The sequence below is a fragment of the Vulpes lagopus genome, chromosome 7, assembly GCF_018345385.1.
Source record: "Vulpes lagopus strain Blue_001 chromosome 7, ASM1834538v1, whole genome shotgun sequence".
Lineage (NCBI taxonomy): Eukaryota > Metazoa > Chordata > Mammalia > Carnivora > Canidae > Vulpes > Vulpes lagopus.
The window spans coordinates 79,512,241-79,539,993 of record NC_054830.1 but is presented as its reverse complement, the minus strand read 5'-3'; the positions used below and the strand labels follow the sequence as shown (position 1 = coordinate 79,539,993).

Below are 27,753 nucleotides of genomic sequence, written 5' to 3'. Positions count from 1 at the left end.
GTGAAACCTGCTATGGCTCTTCTGTGTGAGTTGCTGAGGACAGAGCCACAGCCTCCACAGGGCCGCCCACTGAAAGCCCAAGTGACAATTTCCTTTCCAATCTGTCGAAAAAGCATGGCCTCCTTTGGGGAATTATCCTATTTTCCCCCTGGTGGACAATGAGAAGCACACAACTGACTGCATCCCACTTTGCTTTGACCATCAGAAAGCTCAGAATCAAATCTGAGTGCAACTCTAGTAATCTGGGGGTCTGGCTGCAGAGCTGGGGGGCTTGAGAGTAGGCAGGAAGACACAGGGAGGCAGAGAGGAGAGGAGAGAAGCAGTGCATCACAGGGCCACAATCCCTGCTCTGGATTCCAGCCTGGAGAGCAGGCCAACCCCCAACAGGGCTGACAACTGTCTCCAGGGGTACAGTGACCTCCAGGAGTACAGAGACATGGTCTGTACCTTGGTAACAGCCTCCTGATCCCCCAACCCTCCAAGTCTCCTCATAGCAGCAGAATAATCTAATCTGTACCAGATTGGAGCCTGATAGTCCCTGGTTTACAGTCTTACAGAGGCTTCTCCTTGCTCTCAAGACGAAATCCAAGACCCTGGCCCTAGTACACATCTGTCCCCACCACACCAGCCCCTGTACCACATGCCGCATTCTGCTGCCCACGCTTACCAGCCCCACGCAGCATCTTTTGGTTACTGGACCAAAGTCTTTCTGGCCTCAAGCCTTTGGCTAGGCTCTTCCCTCTGCATGAAATGCTATTCTCACATTCCCTTTCTTGAGCTCAAAGGTATATCCTCAGAGAGACATGCTCTGACCCCTCCATCCAGATGAGGCCTCACTCTTTTACTCTTTGGTCTTCCTCTTCAGAGCACCCATCACACTCTGATACTTGGTAATGACACACTATTTTTTCCTGGTGTAGTAATTTTGTCGACATGTGTCTCCTTTGCTGTAGGGTGAATTCTAGGGAGCATGTTTGTTGCTGTGGCATCCCAGCACTTAGCACAGCACCTGGCACAGGGGCAGTGCTCAATAAGCGCATGCTGAGTGAAACCAATCAATCCATCAGGAAGCGTGTGCACATGCAGAGGAAAGGGCGCAGACTCCAGAGGACTCTCCACACCCGCAAAAGGCAGGGAGCAGAGAATGTGGCTGAGCCACATTATCAGAGCATATTACTTAGCCCCCTGTGCCTCGGTTTCCTTATCTACCACATGCAGATCATGCTGCAGGCAATCTCTATTTCACAGAACCATTTTGAGTTACAGTCCTAAGTAGGGGGTAGTGGAATCTCTCATTGAGAGATTCCTTTATCTTAAGTTGGCCAGCCCCCTGCAAGCTGTGGCATGTGTTAGCAGGACGTGGGTCTGTTTAATCCTCCTCCCTGAGGGGCCTGGCCCTGAGTTCCTAGGCAGAGGATGACTGGTGCCATGTGTGGGCAGCAGGGCTGATGGCAGCCACCACCACCCAGACTTCTGGTGCTGGCTTCTTCACCAGCAGCCCCCACCTTGCTCTGTGCATAAGACGAGCTGGGGTTATCACCAGCCTCCTGAGACCCTGCAGCCTCCAGTCTCTTACATTTAAGGCCACAGCCCCTGGGACCCAGGCTGGCCCACCCTGCTGAGGATCCCTGGGGACAAATTTCCCTTGAGTGTCCCTTCCACCCCGTAGCATTAAAGGTCTCCTTTGGTTGTCTCCCCATTCCTTCCCCTCTTCCCACCAGACCTCTCTTGCTCTTCTTACCCTAGGATTATTCATTCAGGTTGGAAGAGCCTTGACATTTAGCTAATCGAATCCTCAGTGGATTCTTAAACTTCTAATACAGCATGTATGAACAAGGATAGACTCTACTTACATGCCTCTGGTAATAGGAAGCTCACTACTTCACAAGGAGGCCCACTCAGCTGGTTAGAAAGCTTGGGCTACTAGAAAGTTCTCTTAGCCTGCTTCCTTCCCTGCTCATGTCTTCCCTTCTTCACACCAAATAGCCCTGATTTCTCCATGCATCCTACCTAGGAAAGAATTTTCAATCATCTCTTCTAAAAACACTCTCTACTTTATCTGCAGAGGAAGAGCCTGGCCCTGAGCACAGCCTCGTGAGTGGAGGATCAGGGTGAGTAGAGCAGAACCAGGTCACAGTAGAACAGCACAGTCACTGCCCTGAGACTGCTGCTCATACCTCTAGAAACCACACCGGTTCCTGTGGCAGCCCCAGCACTTTCTAACTCATGCCTGGCTCCCAGGATGAGTACATCAAACCACCAGGTGCATTTCCAGGAAACTGGTCACCTGTAAGAATCAGTAGGTGGCCTGATTGTGCTGCAACTGGGACAGCCCCAGTGACCACCAGAGCCAGGGAATCTGGCTTCCAATCTCGGCCCTGCATTCACTGCAAACCTGTCGCTGAGTCACTGCTCACCTCCCTGCACAATGGGGAAAATGGTGCTGCTGTGACTTCATAGTGCGAGGGGGCAAGGAACGTGCTCCTCAGAAGAGAGCCAGGCACATGGTAAACACCAAATACGCAGTCACTACAACAATCACTGCAGTAATGACTAGAACCTGATGCTTTCATGAGCTCACACAAGAAGCAAGTCTGTGTGGACTGAAGTGGGTCGGTGAAGGCCTCCCGGGGCAGGCAGGAATCCTGGTGGGCTCTGGACAGGGTAGATTTAGAAACCGACTGAAGGAAGATTCTATGCAGAGAAAGAGTGAGCAGGAGCTTGCAGTTAGAGCAACAATGTTAAGAAAATACTAACAATTGCTGTACCTGCCATCCTGCTGTTCACCCGCTCGTGCACATGCATACACATGCACATGTGCACACACACACACACACACAAGCCCATGGTCTGTGGCCCCCTCAAACAGAGGGGGAGCCCCGCCCCTGAGGGGCAGTGAGAGGTCAGGCCTGGCCAACAGCCAGAGCATCCTGTGGTCAGCAGAGGGATATGGGGTGGTGGTGAAGGTCATGATGGGAATACAGGGCTGGGCTGAGGTCTCAGTGGGAGAAACCAGGAGGGACTTTTGAGTGAGGATGGGCTTCGGGGAGAGAGATCCAACAGTATAACAGAGACAGGGCAAAAGGCAGGAGTCGCCATGAAGGTTGCTTCCAGGTGAGGCCGGGCCCGACACAGGGCTCTCTGGGACACGCTGCCCCCAAAGCAAAGTCAGACACCCACAGCTCCACATTCCTCTGGGGTTTGGCTCACCTCTCACCTCTCCAGCCCCTGTCCCTGACAGCCCTTCACTCGTTCTACCTTCCAGCCAACCTGGACTGGCTCACATGTCCCTGCCACACTTGCATTCCTTCAAACGTTTGCCCACATTCTTCCTTCCACCTAGAATGCCCCCTCCCACCAGCTCTACCATCTTCACAGATCTGGATTCTGTCCATACCTCAAGATGTAAAACTTATGGCACCTCCTCCAGGAAGCCTTCCCCCTTCCTCATCTGGCACACTTGCCTCCCTCCTCTTCCTACCCCACGCCCTTCTAGTGGGCCCCAATCCACTAGAGAGGAAAATGAGCTCCTTGAAGAAAGGAAGCATGCCCGGCACCTCATTTTTTTCCCCACAATCCCAGCTCTTTTTCTGGCTCAGGTAGGTGTTCAGACCATCCCTGATGACTAAGCTCAATTATGCTCAAAAACACAGACCAACCCCTTTCCAGGAGTAGGACACACACAGAAACAGGCAATGCTTGGCCCAGGCCCACCGGGCTGGAGAGATGCCACCATTCAGAGGGCAAAGCAGCAGAAGCAAGCGGGAGGCATTTCTGGTGGCTTTCTCTTTCAGACAAGGGACAAGCCTTCTCCCGGTTTAACCCCTCATGACCTTTGAACTTCCCGGGAGGTCAGTAGCACGTCCCCTTCCCCAGCTGTCTTTCTGTCTCCGCCCGATGGGAGGGAGGGCCCTGGGCTGGTTCCATTTTGCGCCCGTATTGATCTGTTGGCAGCAATGGGCTGGATAATTAGCCAGGAATTAGGGTTTCTATTACAGCCAGGAGGCTGCTCCAGCTGATTTATCACCTGAATAATTTACTGTGATTGAAAGGAAATTAAAATGAACTCCATTTGACAACTGTGAGCTTTTATGGGCTTTAGTGAAGGCTCAAAAGCCAGATTAATAGCCTGGTGTTGGTTAATAGTCTGCCGAGAGTAAATACGGCAGGCTGTGCTGCCTGGGCCTTCCTGCGCCGGAGGGACGGAGGGACGAGGGACGGGCTCCCGCGACGAGCGCCGGGCCACAGCGTCACAGAGTTTTGCTGAGACAGATTCCACTGTTCGCAACACGCACCCTACCAGCACCTGTTTCTTCTCTTGTCTTTTTTCCCCCCTCTTTCTCCTTCAGGGTGATTTTTAGGCTTTCCACGTGTAGGGAAAACAGAATTGCTTTTTCAATAACCACTTTGAAAGGGAACTGTTTCATTGCTCCAGGAGTGTGGATGCGTGACACCCGGGGCCAAGGGTGTCCTCGGTTTCCTTGGAAAAGCGAGGAGCCTGACCTACCCACGCAGGGCAGATGTTGGTGGGAAGAGCGGCAAGGTGGGGGTAGGCGTGACTGGCAGGACCCCAGCCTGGCCTCGAAGGGGAATGTTCCTCCCACGGGTGGTTGGGCTGGGCACTTTAGGAGGATGTGACCCCCCAAGCCCAAGGCAAGACTCTGAGGATTCCGGAATAACAGACTCGGGCTGCAGGAGGCCAGTTCTGAGAACCGGCCAGTTGGAAAATGCTCCTAGAATCTTTCGGGAACAAGGAGGCCCAGGCGACCATCTAGCACAAGATGATGAGGACAAAAGACCCTGAAGTCAAATTCCAGCTCTGCGGCCTCCACAAGTCCTGGAAGCTCCCTGGGCTGAAAATGGGGTGAACCGTCTGGGGGAAGGAATGTTCCAGTCTGTGAAATGGGGCTCAGCGATCTTACCCACGCTGGTTAGTGGGCCTTTAAACGACGAGCCAGAGGAGAGGATGGAGGTGAAAGCCCTCTGAAGACAGTACTGGGCCGGGCCGAGGGGGGAGACCACTGTCGGGGAGCTGCTGCCGTGCTATTGTTGTCCACGGCAAAGTCCCAATTACTGCCGCCACAGGTGTGGAAACTGAGTCATCCGCCCTACAGGGCAGAGCCGGGGTTCGAGTCAAACTCCCTCAACCCCAGGCCAGTGAAAGCTCTTTCTTCCCCGCAGGCTGTTCGCTGAAAGCGACAGCAGGACCCCGCGGGGGCCCGGGTCTGCTCGCAGAGGAGAGAAGCACCCCCGGGACCCCGCCGCGCGTGGGCTCTGGGGCTCACAGGCAAGGCGGGCGGCGGCCCGAGGGGCTCAAGGAACTCGTACCCTTGGCGTGCAGCCTGCCCGGGCGGTGGCCCCCGCTGCGGCTGTCAGCTGGCCAGTGACTGGGAACCGGAGCGAGGGTGCGTCATTCATAGTCCACTGCCCGCGTGGGAGCCCGGCGGCCCGCGGCCTCACCTTCCATCTCTCCTCATTACGGCGCATTACGGGGAGGTGAAGCAGATTAACCAGAAAGCACTGAGTCAGTCATTACCGGGCCTCGGAGCCCCGGCGCAGGCCCGCGGGCGCGTCCGCCTTCTGAAGGACACCGCGGCCAGCAGGCCGCAGCGGGCCCTCCCGGCGGTGGCAATTCCGGCCCCACCTCCAAGGGAGCCTACCAGACCTGTCCCCCAGGCTGCACCTCTATAACATCCCCCCCATGCTGCCAACTGAGGGCCCCCCCCCCGCCCCATTCATCAGGGCCCACAGAACCTTCTCCTTTGCCTTGCAGGTTCTAATCCACGTCCTACTGCTCCTGAGAGACTGAGCAGACGGAGCCGGTGCCTGCCTCATCCCTCCTCTCCCTGGGTGCCTGGCACTGGGCCAGCCTCATAGCCCGCGTGCAAGAAACAGGTTGGATGAATGAGCAGCGAATGTCTGAGCAAGTGAGTAAATACACAGATGGACTCCTCCCAGTGATGAAGCCCTATGGTCTCTGCCCAGATTTCCTGGGCATTCCAAGTTAAATGAACTACGGTACAGCCCCGAGTATCACGTGAAACACCGAGGTGAACACAGTCTCTAACACTGAATGTCTGCATTAAGTGAACAGGAGCTTAATACAGGCTCTGGAGGCTTCATGTGGTGGAGGCCAGGAATGCAGAGGCCCGAGCCCTCACTCTTGACCAATCACTTGCTGGGTGACCTTGGACAAATCCTGTCCCCTTGTGGGGCTCTACAACATGAGGGGGTTGAAAGCTTGCCTCTGCAGTCTCTGCTAGCTCTAAAGACACGTGACCTGGTCAATGGTCAGAAGGTACATTTTCTCCCTGATTCTAGAGGAAACGGTAGGCCTTATCCAAGGAAGTTTCCTTTTCTTTCTCTTCCTGTGTCAGATGGAATGTGGCTTCAGCCATCTCTCAGAAGGGCTGTGAGCAGTGGGAGAGGCTGTTTGTGATGGAAACAGACTTCCTGAAACTCAAGATCTTGAGCGTGTGAGATCAACAGTCCAGCACATAGTACCACCTCATTCCCAGAGATTTCACTTGTAGAAGAAAGACCAAAGTCTTAGAATCTACAAGACCTGGCCTATCTCCCCAATATCACTGTGCCCCCTCCCCTTGCCCCTGTGCCCTGATGCTCAGCCACACTGGCTCTCTTGGCTCCCTTTCCATTCCTCACTCTTGCCGTGCCCTCTCTTACCTCAAGGCCCTTGCACCTGCTATTCCCTGTGCCAGGCACATTCCCCCCACCCCTAGTCCCTTCTCCTGGTTCTGCCCTATACCTCAGGGCTCAGCATAAATGCAGTTCCCTCTGGAGGCCACAGTGGCTCAGCCTCTGCCTTATTCTTTCAGAGACCCTCAGACATCCCTGCCTAAGCACCTCGCACATGTGTAATCCCTGACCTTTTGGGTTATTCTTAATTATGTGGCTCATCCACATACCTGTAGGCTCCCTGAGGGCAGGTGCAAGCCTGTCTTGTTCACTGAAGCACCTAGTACCTGGCTTCATACTTTGCACATAGGTGATACTCCTCAGTGTTTGTTAAGTGAATGCACAACTTGCTGTCTGTGTGGTTTTAGGCAAGCCTTTCTGGACTTCGCTTTCTCCATCTGAAAACACAGTGGCTAGATGGTCCGTGAAAGCCCTCATGGGAACTGCTCAGATGGCCAGACTGTCATAGGATGGTGGCCCTTGAGGCTTTGTTCACTCCTCACTACTCAACATCCCCTCTGGCATCTTTCCTCTCCGTGGGAGCCTGTGCAGCCAGCCTACCTGGTTCTGAACGGCTCTATGGGAAAAAGACAGAAGTGCCATCTAGTTAGCAAGTAGAGGAAGCTCAGCGAGGCCAGTCCTCACCACCAGTACCAGTAGCTACCTCTCTCTGACTTGCCCACCAGATGGGAGCATCTGCGGGCAGGAACCACAGGTGAGCTGCCTGTGCCTCTCAGGTAACCAGCCCAGACTGGGCATCAGAAAATAGCCTCCTGAGCTGAATCTGGTCTTTTAGGGACCGTATCCAAGGACTCAGGAGCCTCTCCCTGGGCAGAGCCTTCCTGGTCCCACAGCCAAGGCAGTGACTGCTTCTCTGTCAGGGTTAGCAAGAGGACATCCTCCTACTTCTTTCCCTCTCTTGCAAATGACCCAGCTGGAAGTTTGTCCAGTGCGACACTTTTTCATTTCCAGACTCTTGGATTCAGTCTCTAAAAGCATGCCAGGGTGACCCAACAAGTGAGCTGACAATGGGGTACACACTAGCACCATCGTCATGTGGTTTTCCGTCTCCACCCTGACTGACAGGATAATGACCCAAGACCACCTCGAGTGGCCCAGGAGATCATCACACCACCCCTGTGCAAAGAGCCTGGGGAAAGGACACCATTCAGCAACAGCAGAGCAGCCAGACATGTCATGTCGCTGCCCCCACCCCCCACCCCCCAGGCTGGCCAGGGGGGCAGAGGCACCAAGGCAAGAAGTTGCCAGAAACCCCAGACAAGTCCACCTGACCCCGTGGGATGCTGCAACTGTCCAAGTCTGGCCAAGAACAACGAGAAGCCCATCTCTGAGTAGAACCTGGCGTCCTCACCCACACCCCGCCAAACGCTTTTGGGAGGGCAACCCAAGCCTGCGTCTGGCTGGAGGTATGGCAGGTAGTGAGTGGTGGGACATACCTGCTCAGGCTTGATGGGCTCTGTGGTGGTGAAGATGTCCGAGTAGTGCTGCCTCTCAAACACGCGGTCCAGCACCTCCAGCTGCTGCTGCGTGAACAGGTCTCCCCGCATCTGCTTCCGGAGGAAATCTCTGCCCGGCAGGGAGTGACCGTTTGGCACTGGAGATTCCTGAATACCTTTGATGAGCAGGAGACAGGAAGGGGGGGTGCAGGTTACAGAGCTGCTGCAGAAAGGCATGCCAGACAGTGAGACTAGGAAGAGGGGCTGCGAAACCCCCAAGCCCAGCTCCTTCCCGGACAGGAGAGGAAACAGAGCCAGCCTCCCAGGGCACATGTCAGGCACCATGCCAAGCCCTTTTTACATACATCACCTCATCTGAAATTCAGTCACCCACGGTAGAAAACATTTCCCCATTTTGCTGATGAGAACATTGAGGCCTGAGAGATCAAGTAATTTGCCTGAGGATTGGAGCTCAGGTTGACTGCGACTCACTTCTAAAGATTTATTTATTTGAGAGAGAGAGTAAGGGGAGGCAAAAGGAAAGGGAGAAGTAGACTCCCTGCTCAGCGCAGGGCCTGATGCAGGGCTGAATCCCAGGACCCCGAGATCATGACCCGGGCTGACATCAAGAGTTGGATGTTCAACCGATGGAGCCACCCAGGTGCCCCTGGAGTGGCAGCCTCAATGACCAGGTGCCACTGCCTCTTCTGCATTGAAGCTCCCCCACCCCTTTGAAGGTACAGAGCTGATGGCCTCACCCAGGACATTTGCCACCACATCACGTGACCAGTCAGTAAAGCGCCGTGACAGGACGGCTGTCGAGAAACAGCCTTCATACAATTCTGGTGGAAGCCCACTGGTCACACACCCGTGATAGACAATTTGACACAATCCATCAAAATCACAAATGCATATTTCCTTTGATAAAGCAGTTGCACTTCTAGAAATGTATTTTACTACTACACTCACACATATGGGAAGTGATGTATGTACAAGGTTCTAGTAGCAAAAGACTGGAAACAACGCCAGAATTTATTTGTAGGGGCTGGCTCCATAAGTTATGGTGTGCTCGCATGGTGGACTACCGGGCGGCTGCATAAAGGAATGAGGACTCCCACTGTGAACCGAGGTGGAAAGATCTTCGGGATACACTGTCATGTGAAAAATAAACCAGGTACAGCACAGCATGTATAACATATAACTGTGTAAAAAAAAAAAGGAAGAAAATAAGACTTTATGTGCATTTTGTATATATATCTCTCCAAAGGAACTCTGGAAGGCACCATGAGAAACATCGAGAGCACTTATCCCTCCTTTCCCAGAGGCAGGAACTGAGGGGGGAGAGGTGAAGGGAGGGACACTCCTCATCACGTGCTTTTTGTTTGCTTTGGTTTTACTGCAGAATTTTAAATGTACTATCTACTCAAAAACATGCATTACCAAGAAAGTACAGGATTAAATTTTCTATGTGTTCTATATTGCTAGCTCTTCACACTGTAACAGGCTCTGGTGATGATGCTTACATCTTAAAGAAAATATTATGAGTTACCCAAAAAAAAGAAAATGGGATGAAATATCTTTTTGTGAGCTGTGAGCTTGAACCATTCAAAATGAAAGACAGCAAGGAGGGTAAAAAGTTTCCAGCAAGGAAATGGCCTGAAAGGCCCTCATCCCCCAGGGCCCCCTAGGACCCAGCTGCTCATGCAGGTCTGACCACAGACACTGCTGGAACCCAGGCCCAGAGGCAAGGCCTCTGCCTTTGCATGGGGAAGCCCCAGGGGAGACCAGCATGCATCAAATCTCTTGATGGCAGGTGCCTTCACACAGGCCTTGCCCGATTCTCTGCTACATCCCACCTGCCAGCACATGCTGCCCTACACCTCATCCATCATGTCACGTGAGGAAGGAGACCACACCAAGAGCCCGAAGCAGTGAGATGCTGTGCCAGAGATGCTGCCAAAAGCGGGTGTTTCCCCAACTGTCCTATTTGGGGGGAAAGTGCAATGCAGGGTCTAACATTTCAGCGAAGACACCAGCTGTGGGTGTTCACATGCATAATGGCCTTCCAGAGCCCAACATGGAGGCTGACAGCTCAGAGCACCCCAGTATCTCTATGGGAAGGGCCTTCATAGGCAGCTCATAAAGCAACTTGAGCAAACAGATCCCACCTCCCTTTTGACCCAAGAGGACACCACAGGCTAGGCTACAGCCTGAATGACCAGATAACCCAACATGTGGGCCATGATGGAAGCTGGTCTCTCTGGCCAATGTCTCCCAGGCTAGAATTTGGGCCCCTCTTCTGGCCACCTGTGACACAAGTCTTCCACAAGAAGACATCATCCTCAGAGTCCCCTTTTCCATCATGGTCTATCCCCATGAAGACCATTCTTACAAGGACATTGAGAGCAGCAGAATGTGGGAGCTCACAGCCCTGTCTGTGCCCCCCTCATTAGTTGGCATCTGCCAAATGGCCCTATTATCAAAGGTACACACACACACACACACACACACACACACACACACACACACACACGGGAGGATGCTCATCTTGCTCCTCCTCAGCTATTGCTCTGGCCTGTCACCTTAGCTCCAGTCCCTCTTGCTGAAGTATGACCTTGCCCTGGGTCCCCAGTGTTCCCATCAAGTTTCTCTACCACACCTCACTTATACTTCCCAGCCACATCCTGCCAGCCAGGCCCCAAACTCCTAAGGAAGGATCCTATCACCTGGTCCCTGATGACAAAGGGACCACCAAGGCCTCACTCTGCCCTCAGTTGGGTAATGGCCACCCCTTCCCTCCCACTCGGGCTGGTCCTCCCACAGATGTCCTCAGGCTCACTCCCTCTCCCATGGGTTTCACAGGCTGGGCTCTTTGACAGCTCAGAATTCTAGAAGGGCAGAGCTCCACCTCTACTAAGGAAGCAAAGGGTGGCTCCACTAAGGGTTCTCCTGAGGGCAAAGTCACCCTAGTCACTGAGTATGGCCCAGCACAGAGTAAAGACCCAGGGTACGTGGCCAACTCATGTGTATGCACTGGGGGTCCCTGGAAGCCTAGCTCCCTACCAGACACAGACAGCCCTGCAGGGACCCGAGCCATGTTCTAGGAAGAAAACTTGCTGCATCCTGCTCTGGTTTTCTGAAAGTCAACCACAGCACCCACGGGCCAAGTCTGTGAGAGGGTCCAGGCTGTCTTGGTGACCTGGACACTCGTAGTGGAGGACAGCGAGCTGGGAAGAACCACCTCTCCAGGCGTGTGCCCTGACCTATGATGATCCCTCCTACTCCTCCTTGCCCCTCCAGCACCCCCACTTGCTTTCTCTACCAGGGTGGGAGGTGAGGTAAGCCTACCTCGTCACTTTGCGCAGATGCCTGACATTGCTCATTTCCTTAGGAGGCTGGGACACTTCTACACATATAATCACCCATTTAACAAATATTGATGAAGTGTTTACTTTGTACCAGGGGATGTTTAGAAAAAAAAAAAACAAGAAAGGATACAGCGATGACTACGACAGGCCCCTCTCTCCAAACTAGAAAGGGCAATACTCACACAGACATATGGCTACAAACTGTGATTGCGGCCAAGTAGAAAAAGTGTCCAGAAACATATGCAAAGGACTCTGGATGATGGAGAAGGGGTGTGACCAAACGGGGAGGAGTCAAGGAAGTCTTCCAAGGGGAAGTCATGCTTGAAAAGTAGAGACAAGGGGTCAGGAGGGCATAGAGGATGGGGGTGGAGAGGGCATGCCAGGCAGAGGAGGCCGCCCACAAAGGCTTAGACATGAGAAGGTGACGAAAGACATGGTGAGGGCAAGAGACCCTGGGGGGCTGTGGAGAGGCTGTGGGGAGATGGCCAGGCAGCCCCAGAACCCATGGAAAGCCATGGGGAGGATCTGAGTCCCGCTAGGGTAGCGGTGCGGGGGCCCCAGGAGAGGCTGGGGAACGGTCACTCTCCACCTGAACTGCTAGTTCCTTTACATCAGGCTGTGTTTTTGAAGCCCTGCGCCCAAGCCTCATCCTTTGGAAAGACTAAGGGCCAGCAACATGAAATCCACACTGTGGGCATCTGAATGCAATGCATGGGGTCAGGCTGTCACCCACAGGCCAGCCGCCGTGCTGCTAGGGAAGGTGAATCATTCCCCATTGCCGTGTGCAGTGCTGCCGGGACAGACAGCCTGTGAACATGCAGGCCTCCTCCTCCAGGATGCCTTCCTTTCTGCTCTGGCTGCTTCATCTCCTACTCCCCGGGCTCTGACTGCTTTCTCCTTTTTCTTAGAGTCAAACCCACTGGGCCCTTCACTCTGACACTGCACTATTAGCTACCTCAGGAGGAAGCCACCATTAATTCATCTCGGTCTCCTCCACGGGGAGTATTTGTGGAATAAATGAACAAGTCAGTAATACCTGTGACAGCCACCTTCATTCCGCAGGTCTGGTATGCAAAGATGGAGCATCCCTCCATCTGACCTCATTCATTCAATCATTCATTCTTCTCTTAACCAACCTCAGTGAGCACATGCTAATGCTGGCCTATGGCGATGGGCAAGAGCTGGCCTGGCCCTGCCCTCATGCACTTCTGTTCAGTGGAGGAGGCAACTGTTAATTGAAAAATAATCAGACCAGAAAAGGTACACATGCCAACCAAGATAAATACTCTGACAAAAAGATGCATAATTCTTAGGCCAGGGACACAGATTACCTACCTCTGGGTGCCACACCTAGTGGGTATATAGCGAGTATGAGCCAAACCAACCAAGTATATGCTCAGAGACTGCTACAAAAATGAATCCCCAAAAACCATCCCTGGCACAAGGGCAGGTCTGAACCTCCAAGTCTCCAGTGGAAGTCATAGCCTTTCTCATCTGTGCTGCAAAGATGCTGTCTGACTTCACTGGGGAATGTGGTCTTTGGAGACAAGCTACAGAAACACTCGGATCCATTTTATTCCAGGGAGAAAAATCTGGACTCACAATGTGAATAGTATGCTTAAATATATGGACAGACATGGGCAAAAGTACAAAGGTATACAAGGGGCATGGTATCTTTAAATCTTTTTTTCTACTCCAAATCAAATAATATGTAATAGACCCAGTGCTGGGCTTAGTCAACCATGGCTCGTAGAATTAACATTCTGGAAGCTAGCTTCAGGGGAGCAAGGGGCAGGAAGCCCCGTCTCGGGGAGCAAAGAAATGCTGGCTTTAAATTTCAGGTTAAACCAATGTTATTCACAACCCGGCTTTGAAGCTAAAAGCTTTACACAATCGGGTCTGGTCACGCAAAGGGGGAGGAAGCAAAATAGCCTCAGATTCCCATCTGTCAAGAGAAAGCTGTCTCTTGTGTGTCTTAAAAGATCATAAACCCATTGCATTTTCTTCAGAGCACAGCAGATTCAGGGGGTTTGCATTTTTCTTGAAGGGTTCTGGTTTGTTTCTTTAAAAATCATCATGTACTTTATGTCTGCAGATGCTCACTGGAAGGAAAAAAAATAAAAACAAACAGGAATCTCCATAATCCCTTCTGTTATGATGGCCTTTGGGATGTAACCCTGCAACCCTAGCCAAAGGCCTGGGAGTCCCAGGAAAGGAGGCTGGAGCCCCTGGGTCTGTCTTCAGCTTTTTCCAGGTCCCATTTCTCTACAGAACCCAGCCAATGCTAGATCCCTTATGGAACTTTCCATCCTCCCAGGTGCTCCTCCACATGGCAGGGCAGCGGCAGGACCCAGTGGGAAAAGGGTTGAGAGCCAGAAGACCTGGGTTCTAGCCCCAGTTCTGCCCTTACTTGCTGTGTGAGCCCTCTCTGGGCGTCAGAGGCCCTATCAACCAACTAAGGAGGCTGAGTCCTTCATTTATAATCATTTTCTCCTCCAAAATCCACCTAGATTTTGTCTATGAAATAGTATTACATGAATGTTAACTTATTTTCCCATTTCAGTTGTTTTGTACAGTCTTTGTAGGGCACCCCCCAAACACACTGTGATATCCATTCCACCCCTAAACAATTGCCTGAGCCTACATAGGGGATCCCATTCTCTTTGCCAATACTTGGTTTAGGAACAGACATGTGGGTAGCCGCAGGCTGTTAAGGGCTTCTGGGAGGAAGTCAGAGAGGAAGAAATCTTTCTTCTTCACTAGGATACATTTACCTTTAATCTTTTTGACTTTGTGAGAATAAGTCCCAGATTCCATTCCTGCTTTGTGCACTACAGTGCCCCCCACCCTTTCCCCAGGGTCTGAGGTCTTCTCCTGATCTGGCCTGCAGGGTTCCATGGTCGTGACACCCAGCCAGTTTGCCACCTCTTACCCCAGCACTCTGGCAGCCATCCATGCTCCCAGGCCTGCCTCCCTCAGTGCAGACGGAGCAGAGCCAGGTCTTGGTAGGTCAGGCTCAGGGAGGTTGAGTAACTGAGGTCACTCAGCTGAGATTTATGCCTAGGCCTCATACCTGCAGTGTTCTTTCCACTCCCCTTTATCTTTCAAGTCAGCCACTAAAACTAACATGCTCCCGTTTCCTCATCTGTAAACTAGGATAGTGGTCTGCAGGACGGTCTTTGGGGCTCTTGTTAGGATTAATGAGATACTCCCCATAACATGCTTAGCACAGTGCCTGGCACAAAGTTAGTGCCCAAACCATGTGAATTGCTCTCACCATCACTTTCACCCTGAAAACCCTTTCAAATGGGCAGCCTGGGTGGCTCAGCGGTTTAGCGCCACCTTCAGTCAGGGCGTGATCCTGGAGTCCCGGGATTGAGTCCCAGGTCGGGCTCCCTGCATGGAGCCTGCTTCTCTCTCTGCCTGTTGTCTCTGCCTCTCTCTCTGTGTGTGTCTCTCATGAATAAATAAATAAAATCTTTAAAAAAAAATTAAAAAGAAAAAAAAGAAAACCCTTCCAAAGCTTCCTCAAGACAAAGCCCAAGCCTTCCCGGCCTCCATGATATGTCCCTGCAGTCAGACTCACCCCCCAGTCACCCCATGACACCATCCCAGCGGCCTACTTACTCCTCCTTCCTCATCCCTCTGCTAGCTCACCTTCACCCCTGCCCATCAAGACTCAACCTAAAAACCACCTCCTCTCTGAAGCAGCCTCTAAGTCCAAAGGCTAAAAAGAACTGCCCTTTCTTCTGGGTCTCTTCAGCAAGCTCCATGGGCCACCACAATGGGCTGGATTTTACTCCTCACAACTCATCCTGTGAGGTCAGCCCCCCCATTTTACAGCTGAGGAACCTGGCAAAGATAAGAAGTAACTTGTTCAAGGCCACAGCAAACACCTGCACACCTCCTAACATGTCTTAGAGCAAAGCTAGGCCCTGTGGTGGATGTGGCACAGCCACCAGGGAAGCCTGGGCACCCTAAATGTGGGCAGGTCCAGGGTCAAATCCTCACTCTGTCTCTTACAAGCCATGATATTTGAGAAACTTCTTTAACCTCTTTATTTTTTTTTAATATTTTATTTATTTATTCATGAGAGACGCACAGAGAGAGAGGGTGGGGGCAGAGACACAGGCAGAGGGAGAAGCAGACTCCATGCAGGGAGCCCGACGTAGGACTCGATCCTGGGTCTCCAGGATCAGGCCCTGGGCTGACGGTGGCACTAAACCGCTGAGCCACCAGGGCTGCCCTAACCTCTTTAATCCTTGATTTTGTCATCTGTAAAATAGGACAATCAGGAGACCCGGGCTTGACAAAAGAACAGAAGGGGAATACAGGTAAAATATTTGGCATAGCACCTGGCACATAGCAAGTGCTTGAAAAACATTAGCCGTTTCTAGAATTGTTCTTTCCTTCCTTCCCTGTGAACAGTATGAGCCCTCTGAGGGCAGAGCCCACGTCAGACTCACCTCAAGCAAAGGAGATGCTAATCAAGGTTTGTTGACTGAATATGTAACCTAGATAGACTTGAGGGGTGCAGGCCCAAATGGTTTGGGGGAACTTGGCAGCAGGATGGGTCTCTGGCATCAGCAGAGAACTCAGGAGAAAACCTTCGGGGTGACCTCCATGACATCAGTGATCCTGGAGGAGGAAAGAGTGAAACGACCAAGGCCTTCTTTTCTACCTACTTCTAAGAAAGACTGGAGGCAGTCCATAAAAGTTTAAAAGAGAGCATAATCAACTGCCAAAATTCACTTGAGCTCTAAGCTTCCCAGTGACACACACCGAAAGGAGAATGCAGTACATTGTCAACTGCACAGAGTCCAACAACAGTGACAAAATGCCATTCATTCTTCTACTCTGCATGGGGATGTCTGGATGCTCAGAGTGACCCAGAGATGACTAACACCAGGGAAGGGGCCCTGCAGGAGGAGCCATCCAAGCCAGACCCCAGAGACAGAGACAAGGCATGGCGATAAAGAGGAGAGGACTCGGCAAAGAAAAGATTCAGCCGGCAACATTTCTACTCTGAGCCATCTACTACGAGCATCTACCATGAGCCAGGCCCTGTGCCAGGCAACAGGGTGGCAGGGCCAGAAACATCCTGTGGCAGCCCAGAACCAAAATCAATGTTCTGGGTGACTGTATAAATCCCATCTTAAACTGGGACCACGGGCTGCGAAAAATCAAAGTAGCGTGGAGGAAACGCCACAGGAACTACCATTATTCACCCATTAGTCTCACTCACTCTTTCTTCTCGGAGAAGGAACACGCAAAATTGTAAAATTGCCAAATACGTTCAGGTTCGACCAGAGTGAATCTGATTGTGCCGTGTGTTACCCGATGAGTCACAGGCTGTCAGTGAGGGAGAGGCCCCAAAGGACCGAAGATTCCATGCTCCAGGATGGCAAAGGGATTTGTCCCGGGCCACAAGGCAGGGCCAAAGCAAGCTGAGCCTGGAAACGCACGAGGCCCCCGAGGCCCACTCCAAGCCTCATGGATCCATGCATTCCTGAGCAACAGGCACCAAACCCCTGCTGGCTATCCGGCCCTGTGAGGGTCACCTGAACCTGCCCTGAGTGGAGGACGTAGAGAAGTGAATCATTCCAATGTGGTAAGTAAGGTAAGTGCTGGGAGCCTAAGAAGTGGAGGCAGCCCCAGGAGCTGGACGGTGGTGGCCAGCTCTTATACAGAGCTTAGTCTGTGCCAGACACTATTCCAAGCACCTTATCCACTTGATGCTCGTAACAGTCCAATAATGTCAGATCTGTTACTGCCCCTCCTATTTTACAGATGAGGAACTGAGGCACAGGGAGCTAAAGTAACTTGCCCATGGTCACACAGCTAAGAGACTGAAGAGCTAGAACCCAAACCCCAGCAGTCTGACTGGAGTCTGTTCCTAACCTTATACTAAATCACCCCATTTCATCCAGGCTGGGGGCGGGGGTGATCCAAAAAGGCCGCCTGGAAGAAATGAAGCCCAAGACTTAAGAATGAGTAGGAAGGAGTTAGCCAAAGAAAAGGGCAGGGAGAGGATGTAAGTGCATTCCAACTACAGGGAACAGCACCTGCAAAGGCCCAGAGGCACAGGAAAATGCGTTGCTTGGAGAATGGCTGTAATTCAGGAGGGCTGGAATGCAGGAACTGGGGGAAGGGGGAGAGAGCAGAGTAGCAAGGCTCTTTCCCATCTGTCTAGGTTCTCAGCATTTCTATCCATATCCAGAGCCTAATACATACTCTGACGTACACATAGGGTCAATACATAACGGAAGCTCTCATGGCATTGGTATGAAGAAATGGGATTTCTTTGTGCTGAACTGAATCACGATGACCTCCAAGAATAGGCAATACCTTGGGCATTGCCTCGGCACAAATCTGTTCTCTCTAATCCATACTGTCCAAGTCCATTACCTTGTACAGTACTACCTAATTACTCCACCTTACAGAGAGATATGCACGCTAATTAGGAGGGATGTTAAATCAACCACCATAGTGAAAATATTCCGGAGCAAATGAAATATTACTGGGAGCAAAAGGGTGATTTGTTTCTATGAGTTGTGCTTTTAAATGAGATCAAAGAATGCTGAAGGCATCATTTTAATTATACCTAGAAGGACTCCTTGTGCGTGCACCCCCTTTTTTGGCTTTCACACACACACAGCAGTCTGTCCCCCATCCTCCATGGCACAGAAATAAATAAATAAGAGAGTTTAAAAATCATATTTACACTGATATCTTTGCATTACCCCCATTTGGGTTTTTAAATTACTGTCTTTATTTTTTCCCAAGGACAATATAACTAAAAAGAAGGTTCATATTTTGAAGTGTATCATTCTGATCATTGCACAAATGTTTTCAGGAGAAATCACTATATTTCTCCAAGACGGGTATGGGTTTTGTCATAGATCAAAGTGAGAGGGAGGAAAAAAAGATAAATCATCAGAGATCCAAAAATACTTTTCATTTGGAGGAGATATCAGGCCATTTCGATGGGGCTGATGGAGTCCCTGTTCTGTCTCCATTACCCGAGGCAGGCAGCCCCAGCCAGGAGCCAACTACTGAGATTATATTCCCCATAAGATGGTCCCCGATATATATATATATATATGATCTTCAACCTCTATTGATTGACCAATTTCACAAGCAAAGACTGGTGAAATGAAGCTGAAATGAACATCATGCTTTAACTCATTGAACCTATCAGGCCTGAGTTAATCTCACTGTCCACTGTCTCTGATAGAATTCAATTGATCAATCATGTTTCGGTGATAGTACCATTTCACTGGCTTATTGCTTCTTCATTTCAGAGCTTGACCTGTTAGATATACTCGGACTGGCTCGACTCCTCTTGGATACACAGAGATCGGCCTCTGTCCGCCAATGTGTGTCATCTCCTGTCTCAGCTGAAAAGAACTTGAGAGGCTTTTGTGTCTATCTGTGGTGTGTTTTTCCATCAACGGTGGACTTAAGATGGCACGGAACCGAGCAAGCACAACCCCTAAGAGAGCTCTGCACTCTGCACAGAGGCACCATCATTCTCTTTTACGTAGCTAAGTCAACTTGGTTGGACTCTGTACTCAGTAGGGGCATCTTCTTGTATTAGACTGGCAAATGCGTGTGCCCATACAGGGTAAGGCATAGCCAAAAATGGTAACGACAACTGCCACTCAAGTGTCTACTCACACTCGCCTTCCACATTCATCAGTTTGTCTGATTCTTACAATGACCTAAGGGCAAGAGATTATCATTCCCATTTTATGGGTGAGGAAATGGGCTCAGAGAGGGGGAGGTGGTTTGCCCAAGTCACACAGCAGAGTTACCAGGGCAGGTGAGATTAAGAGGCCCTAGTGTCTCAGCTCCTGGATGCCTCTGCCAACCTCCAGGCAATTCCAGAATTGCCAAGCCGTGCTGGACACACCACTATCCTCGACTACTTGGATGAAGGAAACATCCTCAAATTTTGGTTCAGAGAATTTTAGAGCTTGGGGTGGATTCTAAGACTGCCTGTGGCTTCATGTACAGCTTAGAAACTGAGGCCCAGAGGGCAGTAAACAGTTGTCTAAAGACACTCAGCGGCCCAACCAGAACTCAAATCTGGATCCCAGGTGCTCAGCTCAGGACTCTTTGCACTTTAGAGTCCGACACCTGTCTAATTTGTGCCAGGCCAATGAGCTCCTATCAACAGCAAGAACTTCATTCTCCACTGTCAACATGGCCCAATGCGTTGTGATGGTTCCTCCATGGCATTTAATTTAAATTTCTCAACGGCAAGCCAAGTGGCTGCACTTTCGGAAATCAGGGGACAGGGGCTCTGTCCGGCTGTCTGCCTGGGGGAGGTGGTTCTTGGAGCCACGAGGCTGAGCCCAGCATGCGGGTCTCTGGAGGAAGCCAGGGCAATGACAGTTTGCAAATCAGCCCTGCATCTGCTCCAAGCTGGCAGGGTCTGCAAACACACTAATGTACCTCTCCTCTGCCCACAGGGAGCTGGGGAGAAGCAATAAATAAAGTAGGCGCCTCTGGGGGGAGCCATTGCTGAGGCCGGAGAGAGGGCTGCGATGGGGGCTTGCTGGGGTGGGAAGGGGCTCCTGGGCCTCCCCCTGCAGCACGCTGCCTTCCTTACCCACAAAACGACAGTCCACCTTCCAGTAACCCCAATCCCCACCTCCCAGATCCCCTTGTGTGTTTTCCAAATAGTCGGGCCCTTGTCTGATCAGATTAATACACTTAGAATTCATGCCAGACGCAGAAGGGTTGCGGAGTGGAGGGGTTCGTGTCGTCTCAGCTGGCCACAGAGTAGAGACCCCATCAGAGGGAGAGGTGACAGAGGCCTGGGGGGCCAGATGAAGATTCCTGCCCAGGGGAGAGCTGATGATGGGAATGACTACCCAGGTTCAGAGCCAGGTTCAGGAGATAATCAGAAGGGAAAATCAGCTGGAGCTAGTGAGTCGCCAGTGGCAGGCGGCAAAACAGGCCTCTGAAGTTCCCTGTTAGATATTCTAGGCTGCCACTCCCCGATGCCCCATCTCACTGTGTGAGATCCACAGTGGATCATGGCTTAGGAGGCCCTACAGCACTGGGTACCCTGCCCTGCAACTGGGCTTTCCTGACCTCCCTTCCTCCCACTCTCCCCCACTTATTCTGCTCTAGCCACACTGGCTTCCTCGCTGTCCCTCAATTATGCCAAGCACACCCTTGCCTCAGACCTCTGCATATGCTGTTCCCTCTCTCTGGACTGTTCTTCCCTAGATAGCTGTTTGGTTCACTCCTCCCTCCCTTAGAGTCTCTCCTCAAATGTCCTCTCATGATTGTGACTACCTTCCATACACCAGCATATGCCCTCCACCCCCAGCTCCACGCTCTGTCCCCTTACCCAGCTTTGCTATTCTCTAGAGCACTTAGCAACATGCTGTTTATTTTCCTTATTTACTTATTCTCTTTTCCCTTATTAGAATGTCGCTCATGAGGGCAGAGGGTTTTGTCTATCTTGTTCATTGCTGCGTCTCCAGGACCCAGAGCGCATAGCAGGCACAAAATAAATACTTGTGGAATGAATGAATAAAAGTGGACGTTTCACTGAAAGTGAAAAACTAAACACATTGAAAGGAGACCGCCACTCCTTGATGACCTGCTGGTAAAGCCTGTCCACTCTCTCCCTGGGGGCATCCAACGCTCCCTTCCATGCCTGGCCTGGGGCTTGGAAGACAGAGCCCCCTGAGGGAATTCAAAGGTGGCCACAGGGCCTTGTCCACCATGGAGGTCACAGTGCCCAACACTGAGTCAGAAGCCACTAAATGGATGAATGATGACTTCCTGGAAGGGAGCTCCCTCCGCCCCCAAAAAATGGAAGGAAGGTCCAGCCTTGCAAGTGTTTAGATAACACAGATAGCAGTGCCTTCGGCACCAGCTAGGGCTCTGCTGCTTGCCAGCTGTGTGACCTTACAGAGCTCATCTCATCTGTGCAATGGGCTCAATAAATTGTGCCTAGTTGGGGAGCCTGGGTGGCTCATCGGTTCACATCATGATCTCAGGGTCTTGGGACTGAGCCCTGTGTCCCCATGTTCAATGGGGAGTCTGCTTCTCCCTCTCCCTTGGTCCCTCTGCCCCTCCTTGTACTCACTCTCTCGCTCGCTCTCAAATAAATAAATAAAATATTTAAAAATAAATTGTGCCAAGTCTAAGTACTGGGTCAGAGCAAGCAGGCTGTTAGACCCCAAATGAGATAGCGCTGTCTGCACAGCAAGCATCTCATGTCAGCTGATGAGGACGGGAGTGAGGGCAGGAGAAGAGAAGCCATTTGCTTAATTAAAAGAACAAGATGTATACAGAGAGGGGTACCTGGCTAAGCCACATCTCTTGGTTCAAGCATTCGACCATCTTTTGCCAATGCTGTGACCCCAAGCATAGCCCCAGAAGGGAACAGTCTCAGCCCTCAAGGGAACCCATCCTCTGGCAGGGAGCCAAAGCCTGGAGACGCAGCTCTGATTCAAGCACAGGGAAGTGCCCTAAGAGAATCCTGAACAGCAGGCAGTGGGGGCCCAGAGATAGAACTTGTCTGGTGTGGGGGGGGGGGCGGGGGGCAGGAGGCAGATATAGTCAGGGAAGGCTTCCTGGAGGGAGGAGGTGGCATGTGAGCCAGGATTTGGGCTGGGGAATATGAAAAAGGAGACAGAGGGTATCCTGAACAGAACTAAGATGCAGGGCAGGCTGTGCTCACATCACAGATGGAAGCCTCCTGGGAGCTTGGCACCCACAGAGCAAGGGCTTCTCTTTCACAGCCCAGATAGAAATCAGGTCACATTTCTATCTCCCCAGTGCCAGGTCATGCACACAGTAGGTGCATAACATATGCAGATTTTGCTTTTAAACAGAATCACAGAACCCCCCAGAAGAAGGGACCCCAGAGAGAAACTATTTGTTCCAGTGGATCTCAACAAAGATGATCAGATCAGAAGAAACGTGGGGAATCTGTGAGTCTTTGTTACTGGGGAGGAATTATGGGGGGCAAAGCCGGGGGGGGCACCACACAGCCCAGTCCAACACAGAGAAGAGTTGCCGTGTGCCCACATGTCTTTGGAATGACCCATCATACATTCAGATTGGTGACAATTCTCTTTATAAATATCTGAGCCATAAAACCTAACTGTTTTACTTACAGATAAAAACTTAGTGTTTTAATTTACACTGACTTCCAGGAATGCAACCATACATAAATTGAGGAAAGATTATGCTTTGTTTTGGTTGGAATTTTATCAAGACATGTTCACAATTTCAGAAAGAATTGGTATTGCCAAAAAACACAGCTGTCCACATTTGTAGCTGCTGCATTCATGGTGATTCTATGCATAAGTGCAAGCAACTGACTACTTTATTATGTCTTCTGGTGTAGTCATGCCTGAGCATTTACATAATGAAATACATCATTTTATTATGATTTTATTTTTCTTTCCCTCTTTTGTCACATTGGGGGCATTGGTTTTTTAAATTATATTTGCAGATAGGTTATATTGTTTCTAAATTTCGTTTTAGGATGGCAAAGGAAGCGCTACAAAATATTTGTTTTAAAAAGGGGACACTGAGTTGACAGGTAATCATTATATATACTTTCCGAGGCCCCTCTGGTTCTGCCTGTTAGGACTATTCCATGGTAGGGATTGTTCTTCCTTAATCTGTCTTCCTGAAAAAGGAATATATCCAGGGAGAGAAAGAGTTCTCTGACTCCTTTTGAGAGACAGGTGCCAAAACTAACTCTAAAATAAATGTATTTCCAAGGCACCTGTGTGCCTCAGTCAGTTAAGAGTCTGTCTTTGGCTCAGGTTGTGATTTCTGGGTCCTGGGATTGAGCCCCGCATATGTCTCTACCCAGCAAGGAGTCTGCTTCTCCCTCTGCTTATTACTGCCCTCCTCTGCTCATGCTTTCTTTCTCTCTCTCTCTCAAATAAAACCTTTAAAAATGGGGCATCTGGGTACCTGTGTGGTTGAGTGTCTGCCTTTGGCTCAGGTCGTGATCCCAGGGTCCTGGGATAGAGTCCTGCATCGGGCTCCCTGCAGGGAACCTGCTTCTCCCTCTGCCTATGTCTCTGCTTCTTTGTGTCTCTCATGAATAAGTAAAATCTTAAAAAAAAAAAAAAAAAAAAAAAACCTTTAAAATAGTAACATAAATGTAGTTTCTCAACATGAACAGTGAGAGCTTGTTCCTAAAAGACAACATCTGGATTCCCCCTATCCTTTTCAGAAACCCATTTCCCAAATACAATAATCCAACCAGGACAGAGCCAAGAAGGGACTCAGGTTCTGCAGCAGCTTCTCCTTCCTGTGAGGGTCTATAACAAAGGAAAGAGCAAAAGGCCAAGGGAAGGAAAGACACCTTGAGAAATCAGTGCTCCTGCAATCCTGCAAACATGCAGAATGGACTTGGAGTTCAGAGGGCCAGGGAGGTGGGACAAAGCCTGGGGTGAGGTGTAAGAGTAGGGGAGGGATGGGAGGAGGTCCGTGTGCTATTTCTGCCACGAGTAGAGCAGGTTAAGTGCACAGGCTCTGAAACAAGACTGCTTGGGTCTGAATCCCAGCCCTGCAATGTACTTCCCAGCTGTATAACCCTGGACTGGTGATTTAATCTCTCATCTTTTCCATCTGCAAAAGGGAAACAGAATAGCACCTGCACTTTCTTTTTAAAAAAAAATTTTTTTTTATTTTTAAGTAATCTCTACAGCCAATGTGGGGTTTGAACTCACAGCCCCAAGATCAAGAGTCACACACTCCACTGAGCCAGGCAAGCGCCCCAGCACCTGCACTTCTTAAGGCTGCTGTGAGCACAGTGCCTGCCACATAGTGAGTGCTTCTGTCTCACTGCCAGCCTCATAAGGCTGAAAAAAAAAGAGTATCCTCTCCTCCACCGGTCACACTGCAAGACCAGGGGGCGATGGGCTGGGAACAGAGACCTGTGTCCTGGCTCCATCTCCCCTGTGGCCCATTCCTCCTCAACTGACCCTCAGAAGTCAATTGAAATTCCCCCATTTTACAGATGGTAATACCGAGGGATAGAAGGCAGAGCTCACATGGCAAACCAGTGTTAGATTCCCAAGCTAGGGCAGCCCGGGTGGCTCAGCGGCCTTCAGTCCAGGGCCTGATCCTGGAGACCCAGGATCGAGCCCTGCGTCGGGCTCCCTGCATGGAGCCTGCTTCTCTCCCTGCCTGTGTCTCTGCCTCTCTCTTGCTCTCTTTCTCTCATGAACAAATAAATAAAATCTTAAAAAAAAAAAAAAGATTCTCAAGCTAGACCCCTTCCACAGCCACAAGCTGCTTCTTAAACACTCTAAGCACCAGCTTGTACATCTGTGAATTAGGGTGATTGTCACAGGGTGGCACTAGGGATCACCGAATGCAATGACGGAGGGAGAAGCCCTCAGCAAGCCTTTATTAAGCTTTTGCCAACTCGGAATTTGGGCCATTATGCAGCACATGGTAGGTGCTTGACATATTCATCATATGCAGTGCATTATCCTCTGTCGCTGACCAGTAAGCTGCCCAAGGGCAGTGACCTGTTAGTTCCAGAGTCTCTAACACATAGTTGGCTCTCAGTAACTATTTGTTGAGTGAATGAATGACAGCACACCTGAAATGAGAACTGGAAAAGAAAAAAAGGAGAAGGAACTCTGGTGACTTTCACCAGAGGGAAAGCAAGAGATCGCAAGGAAGAGAGGAGCCCCGTCTCTTATCCACTCCTTCCACATCTGTGCTGTGCGCCAGGCTCCATGCTGGGCACTGAGGACGAAGGGAAGGTGGCCCCGTCCTTGGAATTCATGGTCTGATGGGGGAGGCAGTAGAAGGCTGCAGAGGCTCCGAGGCAGCCATGCGGCTGACAGCCTTCTCTGTGGGAGCAAGGAGGGCTTCCTGTGGGAGGTGCCGCGCCACAAAGCACGGGGTCCCCGAGTGGGGATACTCTGAGATGGAGGGAAGGCCACCTCCCCAGGGCGGAGGGGCCAGAGACAACGCCGGCACACGTGGTGGGCTGAAACCCAGCCCTCAACTGTCCAGCCGTGGCGCTCGACGCGGGGATGCCTTTCATGCCTTTTTCTACTTTTCCACTCGTGCAAGAGACGAAAAGTCCCTACACCAGAACCGCCTAGGCCCCAGGGGCCCGGGGACAAGAGGCGGCCGCGCCACCCAGGACGACTGGCCAGTCCAAGAGCGTGCCCGGGCCGAGGCGAGGCGGCGTGCCCCAGGCGGCGGGCAGCGCGGCCTCCCCCGCGCCCCGGCCCCCGCGCCCCGGCCCCCGCGCCCCGGCCCCCGGCCCCCGCGCCCCGGCCCCCGCGCCCCGGCCCCCGGCCCCCGCGCCCCCGCGCCCCGGCCCCCGCGCCCCCGGCCCCCGCGCCCCGGCCCCCGCGCCCCGGCCCCCGGCCCCGCGTCCCAGCGCCCCGGCCCCCGCGCCCCGGCCCCCGGCCCCCGCGCCCCGGCCGCGCGCATCCTCGGCTCCGCTGCCCGGCTCCCGGCTGCCGGGCGCCCGCGCTCCCCGCCGGAAGGCTGGCATCGTTGTTACCATAACAAACTCAATTGTTCTCAGCAGGGCCCCGGCAAATAAAGTCATTCATTAGGGGCCTCTCCCGGGCGCCGGGGCTGCGCGGCAATCAGCGGGCCGCCCGCCGCCCCCTCGCGGGCCGAGACACGCGCCAGCGCCGGTACCTGCCGGGGCCGCCACGCTGTGCCCCGCGGCCCGGCCGAGGCCGCCGGCGGGGGGCGGGGGGGGCGCCCGGCCGGGCTGGTTTTATCGCCCAACGTCAATTGACTTATACTGATTGGCTTCCTGCCGCCAAATGTCAATTAAATTGCAAATGCTCGGCGGAGCGGGCGGGCCGCCTCCTTCCCGAGGGCGCCGCGCTCCCTGCGCTTTGCGCCGCCGCCTGAATTTATTTCTCCTTCCACATCGCGTTGGAAAAATCCCGATGCCCTCCTCCTGGAAGGGGTTTGCCCTCCGTTCCGGGCGGGGGGGGGGCGAGGGGGACCGGGCGAGGAAGGGGTGAGGGGGGGTCTGGCCCCCGTTCGCCAGGCGGCGCGGTCCCTGGAAATCGCTCAGAGATGCCGGCATCCGAGCCCTGGTGCGCCCTCGGGTGAATCCGCTCCCGCTCTGCCGGGCCTGGCCGGCTCCCTCCCACCGGCCCGGGGCTAGAAGGAGCCGCAGCCCCGGGCCCGGCCTCCCGTCTGGCGGGAACAAGGTCTGGGTGAGTTGCTAAGATCCAGCCGGCGCCCACTCCGGGCCGAGGGGCGTCTGAGCAGGCTCTAATAACCCAACACCCTCTCCGGCAGATACTACCATTACCCTTCCCTCCAGGCAAGGGAAGGGAGGCGGCGCGGGCTAGGGAGGTGCCTGAGCCTGAGCCGTCCCAGCCAAGGAGCGGCCAGTTGGCGTTGCCATCGGGCAGCCCAATTTCAGAAGCCTGTAGCTTAATTATCCAGGCCTGTGCTCTCAGGGGGAGGGCTGCGGGGAAAAATGGGGAAGGGAAGGGAAGGGGACAGGACACTGGCCTCTACATGGGCACCTGCCACGGCCAAGAACCAGGCCAGGTGCTTTGCACCCATTAAGGGATTCTCCCAGTAATTGCACGACCTAGCTATTTCCCATTTTACAGATGGCAAAGCTGACCTTTGGAGAAGTTAACGGATTGTTCGAGGTCACAGAACAGGCCCACGGAGTGAGCTAGAAGGAACCCTCTCGTGCCTCCACAGAGCTCTGCAGTTTACGAAGCGCTCTCTCACACATTGCTTCTCACCGAGTCTGCACAAGACCCGGAGGAATGCATTCTGTTCTCTTCCGCCCAGGAGAAGACTGAGGCCCAGAGTGGCTTGTCCCAGATCACCAGCACTCACACCCACAGCCCTGTCACTCCAAGTCCAGTGCTCCAAAGCCTACCTCAAGGAGGCCTGGAGATGGGGATCACACAAGCACAGCTCTACTCTCGCCCCCTCTCCCCAGTCTGTGGGGAGCCAAAAGAGGGGGACACAATCGAATCGTAACTGAAGTGGAGCTGCAAAATACTTAGGGTCTTGGCAAGAGCAGGAAAGGGGGCTTCGGGAGAGAAGGCATTTTCTGTAGGGGCCGTACAATACATTACACCCCCAAAGAGATTTGGTTATTTATTTTTCCTCCTGTTGTCTCCCATAACCTCCCCTTTGCAGCGTGTGGGCTCCTTAAGGCTATGTCTTGGGAGAGAGGTATGCAGGTTCTTAACTGATAAAATGTG

At 52.2% G+C, this 27,753-nt stretch overlaps 1 protein-coding gene across 2 annotated transcripts in view; it reads right to left on the bottom strand.

Moving 5' to 3' along the window:
• PAX5 (paired box 5) overlaps positions 1-27,753 on the bottom strand; it is a 189,682-nt gene that overhangs the window by 116,267 nt on the left and 45,662 nt on the right. For both annotated transcript variants that reach the window (XM_041763433.1, XM_041763434.1), the window contains exon 6: positions 8,154-8,329. In XM_041763433.1, coding sequence (XP_041619367.1) covers positions 8,154-8,329 — 176 coding nt within the window. The remainder of the gene's footprint in view (positions 1-8,153; positions 8,330-27,753) is intronic.